Source organism: Rhopalosiphum maidis, chromosome 4 (genome assembly GCF_003676215.2).
Source record: "Rhopalosiphum maidis isolate BTI-1 chromosome 4, ASM367621v3, whole genome shotgun sequence".
Lineage (NCBI taxonomy): Eukaryota > Metazoa > Arthropoda > Insecta > Hemiptera > Aphididae > Rhopalosiphum > Rhopalosiphum maidis.
In genome coordinates, this window is record NC_040880.1 from 2,716,961 (window position 1) to 2,723,813 (window position 6,853).

The 6,853-nt window shown below is 26.7% G+C and overlaps 1 protein-coding gene across 1 annotated transcript; it reads right to left on the minus strand.

Moving 5' to 3' along the window:
• Positions 1-5,699: 5,699 nt before the first annotated feature.
• LOC113547935 lies at positions 5,700-6,137 on the minus strand. The gene has a single exon (XM_026948534.1). It carries the CDS (start codon positions 6,135-6,137, stop codon positions 5,700-5,702), a length of 438 nt encoding a protein of 145 aa, XP_026804335.1.
• Positions 6,138-6,853: the final 716 nt, after the last annotated feature.

The window sequence follows — 6,853 nt, forward strand, 5'->3', positions numbered from 1 at the left end:
CGTTCTGCACTGTACCTTTTTAACCGACCGTACAAAGTTACTGCTTACTCCTCTCCCTAAATCAAATATAGAATTATCCGAATAAAGTTTAGATATATTGTATTTAAATTATAATTGGCCTAAAATTGTTATAAAGTACCTACCTAAATAATAATACTGATCATAATATTAATAATTATATTCTGGTGAAGTTATTGATATAGTGATAGTGTCATTATTTTTAAAATGCTATCAATGCACAATGCAATAAGTTCGTGAATAACATAATTTAACATAAGGTTTTACCGTACTAGGATACCTCTAAATCGGCTGACACTTTCAAATTTAAAAAAAAAATACAGATTTGTTAGTACTTATTTTGCACGAGATTTCTCCTAGTTCAATAAATCATAAATTATATTATAGTTTATCACTATTCGAATGAAAACGTTTCTTAAAAGCCATCCTTAATGATGCATTTATTTTAATTCTGAGCAAATCTAAATATTTATCGAAGATACAACCCATACACAAATTCCGTATAATGACTGTGATATAGCACAGAAAACTATTTTAATATGATTAAGTGATAAAATATTATTAAATTTTTAAATCTACCAGATATGCTCTTTAATTTTATAATCACTGAGTCATTGTGAAAATTCCATTTTAAAAACTTATCGATTCTGATACCCAAATACTTAACTAATTTAGCACCTCTTATACTTATATAATTACAATTACAATTACCATCTGATGTATATATCTAGAGTCAATAAATGTGCCATTGTGTATTTTAATGTTTTCATATATATATATAACTTAATCACTCGTTGATCCGGAGTGATTCAAGACAAAGTGTCCATAAAACACTATTCAGCATGGCCACGAAACCATACAAGGATAAGCCTAAATTGGCTGACACTCATGTTTATTAGAATGCAGATTCTTTAATACTTCTTTTATATAAGTCTCCTTTATCAAGTCATGAGACTGTCTAATTGTCTTATAATCTTCTATCAATATGTATAATATTTGATGCTACTTTTTTATGAAATTGCTATTTATTAAACAATTTAATTTACTATAATTATTAATACGCAACAAATTGAATAGGTAAACTTTTACCAAAAATATTGCACATGAAAATATTATTATACACTGTTGGATTTATAAAAATAATATTCTATGTGGATAAAAAAAAATATACCTATATATATTTTTATAGTATTGAAACATAACGTTAGAGTATAAAAAATAGGCGTCAGTAAACAGTCAACATGTTACCCTAGTTAGCTATATTGCTTTGCTTAGTAATATAGCCGTTAGCATTTATATTTCTCTATACACGCGTGTTAAAAGGATATAATATAAAACGGTATATGAATACGATATATCGGTGGACTTTTTAAAATTAAATTAAATTAACTTGCAATACGTTATAGTATTATTTTAAAACTATGTAACATATGGTTGTGTAACTAAGTTGAATAACGAAATGAAAACGATAGATTTGTCCAAACAATTTTAAGATAACATTCACGCAATAAAATAACCAGAGGTATAATAATTCTACCCATAGTGAATAAATACGATTTAACAAATAACAATGACTACGTCAATATCCGATTCCATATGCAAAATCAAGCGGTAGCAAAAATGATGGTCGTGGACAAGGCCATTATTGAACACCGTCTTTTAATAAAGTGCAAAATGATTTTTTATACATTTTTATTTGTTCGTCAATTTTGTGTATGTTTAAATTCATCGGCGTGTAAGAAATATGGAAGGAATACTTAAAATGTGTAATCCTCATTTAATCAATTTCGGAAATCTTATGTTTAGTCGTCAACACCTACGTATAAGACAAGCCAAAAATAAAAATAATCACTGAATATTATAAAACACTGGATATTTTTTAATTTTGAATAGTCCAAAGTACGAACTAGATACAATTTGTTATCAAAACTGCTCTCGACGTTTAAAATTTAAGCTTTTGATTAATAAATGATCGTGTAGTCATAGACTATATAAATACACACACATACATAATTGATTCACTCCAAATCTACAAAAAGGGAAAATAGGTATCACTATGTGGTAAAGTAGTTGTCCAGTTGTTCATTAGGAGTGTTACATTGTCATTCAATTATATTTAATTGAAAACGAAAAACAATTCTAACAGAAGACTGTCTGTGTGTCTAATAGTGTTATCAACTTAAATCAATATATAAAATATTTAATATTATGTTTTATATATTGTAATTGGATAAAATTTATTCGTTTAAATTATTAATAAACGCAGTAGGTACAATATATTTTTGATGAAAACTTGTATTGGAACATATAATTGTGCAGTGTACAGTGTTGAGTTTATAATAATTTTTTATTTAGGTACTAAAAAATATGTATAACTTTTTGTTACATTAAAACATGACGTTATTGAGAGTATAAAAATTGGCGTAAATACGCAGTCAACTTATTACTTTAGTTTATATTTTGCCTTGCTTATAACCATTAACTATACTATTGTTTAAACACGTGTTAAAAACAGAGATATAAGTACGTACAATATGTGGCTAACCGATCGACTTACGGGTTTTCGCGCTGAGAGCTAAAAATTATACACTGGATTCGGTTAACGAAATTTCCAATAACAATTTCTTACACTAACAAAACTTAACCACTCATAGATCATAGATCTAAAGTGAATTAAAACATATAGGGTTCACTATAATGTCGTTGGACATGGCTCCGAAACCGTAGATGGTTACAATGTATGCCTATGTTGGCGGCATAGAAGACCAGACTTTTTTTTTTAATAACTTCTCGTATCCGTTGGTGCCCGCTGTGCAAAATAATATTCTAGTTGTATAAGAATAACGTTTTTACAAAACATTGAAACGTTCCTAAGGAACTTATATAGAAGTTCTCCAAAAACCACAGAAATGCTTTATGCCGTTTTTTAGTAATTTAATAGAAAACATTACGTTATTAAAATACGGCTGGCTTAACAAATAACGATGACTAGATCAAAATATTATTGTGTATTATCTAGAGGATTAACTAGTTATACATTGTTATCAAAAATCATGTTTTTTAAAAAAAAAAAAAAATCTGTTTTAAGTCGGCCGGTAATCACAGTGACCTCACAGTGTAAACAGGTATCCTTCAAAATGATTCTATCGGAACGAAATTTTCACAATATTTTGTCACCAATGTAATCCAATATTCCAGATACCTTATTTCACTTTAACAATAACAATAACAATTAGAATCTTTCTATGTGACATAAACATAGGAATATAAAATTGTGTGTGTATAAAATATATATATTTTAATATTGATATTAATTTATTAATTTTGATAGTTTTTACGTATAAGTTTTTTGTTTTTTTTTTTTTCAATTTAGTTAGTCTTTATAATCATTTTATGTTATGTATAAATATACATAATGAATTTATAGTTATATTTATGCTTTTAATTTCATCAAATCAAACTTTTAGTAATTAGGAAGTTATAAACATCGATTTTAAGATGTGTAATACGTATCGATAGTCATGAGACCCGGGAGCTTATGAAGTTGTATGTTTTTACTGAGTGCATAAAAAATTTGAATCACAATCTAACGAGTTTAAAAATTAAATGTCAGCATATTTTGAAATTTTTTAAAAATATGAATATTTTAGAATAAAATTGCATTTTAGAAAGTTATTTTCTTTTTTATAAATATATATCATGATAATATCGGACTTTGAATATAATTCAAAATTTATTTATTGAAAAATATGTTCTTATAAGAACGTTTCCAATATAATAATATAAAAATTAAAACCTGATTAAAATTAAAGGTCGCTGCTTGATTGGACTGTTAATTATTGCCGTCCATTTGTATTTGAAAACCTATCAAAATCCTTAGTTGTTAATTTTAATTCTTGAAGTAAATCTAACATATTATATAATAATAAAAATATGTATATGTTTTCCTTATCTTTTAAATATTATTTTTACCGAAAACGAAAGAAACCTAACTTTAAAAAAATTACATTTAACATATATTTTAATGATTTTGAGCCCATATTTGAACGCATATTTTGATGGGTTTTAGTGCATGAACCGTAGTCATGATGAAATAAATTATTATTCCGTCCTAGCCTGTAGGAAATTATATGTCGATATGACAACTATGATGATAGTTAATAATGTGGTTATGGTCATTAGTACCCATTTTTTCAATACTTTTAATTATTTTTCTACATAGCACAGTGCACAAACATGTAAATATTTTACTATTCCTGCAGTACAATAATATTTTGTAATATATTTATAATATTATATTTAAGTAAAAAAATATTTAAATGCCCTGCCCCATACTCTAATAATATATTGCTTATTGTGTAAAGGCAATAATTTATCAATGAGAATTTTATGATGACGTTAAAGATACAGTTATAATTAAATCTATAATAATCATAAGATAAATGTGTACATGAAGTTATTGTTTTATACTAAATTATAAATTTTCTGTAGTATAATACCAAAGATTATAAACTAGTTGTACACACATTAATTTTTTTGTTTATTATTTTAAAATGTACAAATATTTATTTTATCCATTTGTTAAATAATTTGAAGCTTTTTGCTACTTCAAAATGCTTTAAAGATTAACTTTGAACTTTAAAATTGTTAAATGATTTAATAGGATGATAGTTTGAAAGCAATTGCTGTTCTACAAACCTAGCTTTGGCGTTTTATATTATTCATTATGATATTCTATCAAACAATTTACCAAGTCTTGGAATTATCAGTCTAAGCAAGTAAATTGAAATGGAATTTTAAAATCGCATTCTTAATATTAGTTTTTAATTAATTTTGTTCATTGATAGTTTTATATTTTATTAATTAAAATATATAAATAAAAAAATCAGTCGCTGTTATGATATATTTATATATATATTTCGAACACACGGTACTTATAGTTCTCTGTACTGTCAATCTCACTTAATATGTAATGTAAATATGTATAGTGTAACTTGATAATTTTCTTTTTTTTTTCTTTTTTTTCTTTAAAATATACAATATAAATTTTAACACTACTCCATCACAAGTTTATATTGAACTATGACGTTATTAAGAGTATAAATAAATATGCGTCATTACGCAGTCAACCTGTTAACCCGGTTTGCAATATGTTTTTGCTAAGTAGAACCATGTAACTGTTTACATATGTGCTAAAAAAAATATAGGTTAGGTAGCTAACCGATTGACTAAGTCAAAATTGTAAAACGGAAATTCGTCAAAAAAATTTCCAGTAATTACCTCCCTTAAACCAACGCTATTTAACCAATCGTTGATCTAAAGTGAATCAAGACAGACATCTTAATAAACCACCATTCAGTCACAAAACCATACACGGATATGCCTAAATCGGCTGACATTCTCAAATTCATAAAAATACAGATTTGATAGAATATTTATTTTGCATAAGATTTAATGAATAGGTAACCTTGTTTGGATAATTAATTTTATTTTATTTATTTTATTTTATTACAATATACGGGCTGCCCCTATAACATTAAAGTACAGTTCAGTTTAGACTAATAGTAGAAGATTGAAAACAAAATAATATGTAAATAACAGAATTACAATTATAATAAGACAGTTATACAATTAACGCTTATATTAAACTTAAGAGTTTATTAACAGTGTTTAAGAAAACATTAGAACAAATTATCATCAAAAGATGGGTCCTCATTGGCAAGTGACATAATTCGTCTTAAAGGCTCATTTTTCAGATAATTAGTGTTGGCGGTAGGAATATGGAAGGTCACATGAGAACGAGATACATGCGAAGGGACTTTGAAGTTAATTTGGGAAAGCAAGCAAGGGGAATCAATATGGTTAGTAACAAGACCACGAATAAATTTTAAATTTAAAGTTCTTCTTCGTTCAGCAAGAGTAGGTAGGCTAAGTACGTTAGCGATATTGGTATAATCATGAGCTAAATGGGAAATGCCTAACACAAAACAACAAAATCTCAAAAATCTAAATTGAACACGTTCGAGTTGATTAATATCAGAAACAGTGTAAGGATCCCAGACAACCGACCCGTACTCTAAAATAGGAGTATCCATTGGTATTATTTCGAGACAAAACATGGCTATGAATAGAGCAATTATTCTCAGAGTTAGCAAGTAGTTAGCAAGAATTTACAAGGCTATTTTTAAAATTTGCAAGTGTAAATTATGACAATTATCGGGGTTAAGGATATTGCAGGGCCAACTTCACTCAGCCTTTCAATGTCAACCCAGAAACTCCAAACCTGTTTTAAAACACTCCCCTGAGTTAGCAAGAGTTATCTAACCTAACTCGGTCATACAATTATTAACCAAAATTTGCCTAAATGTAAAGTATTATTTAAAATATAATAATATTAACGATGTGTAAGCTAAACTTATCTTATTATTGATAAAAACTAAAAAACCTTTAACATAGTGCTCTAACCCTCAATCCTCAGCTATGGAAAACTTATCCTTAAAGAATAGAGAACTTTTCCTGGATAACTAATGTCGTAACAATTTTCTCCCGACCACATTGCACTATATTAAAGGGATCTTTTTTCCCAAACTCAGGATTATAGTTCTTTTATCTATGAATATTGTAATTTTTTTGACATGTAGAATAATAAAGTTTGAAGCTGACACTTTCAAATTTATAAAAATACAGATAATATTAATATATTATATTAATACTTCTATTGTATGAGAAATCCCCAAAATAACATTTTTTTTTTAATTTAGATAATGTTAAAGATGTATATTTTTTCATTACATTGAACCAAGATGGTATTGAGAGTAAAAATAAAGTTGCGTCA

Excerpts from the sequence above, each read along its gene's own strand:
- LOC113547935 (XM_026948534.1), bottom strand. The coding sequence starts at position 6,137 with ATGTTTTGTCTCGAAATAATACCAATGGATACTCCTATTTTAGAGTAC.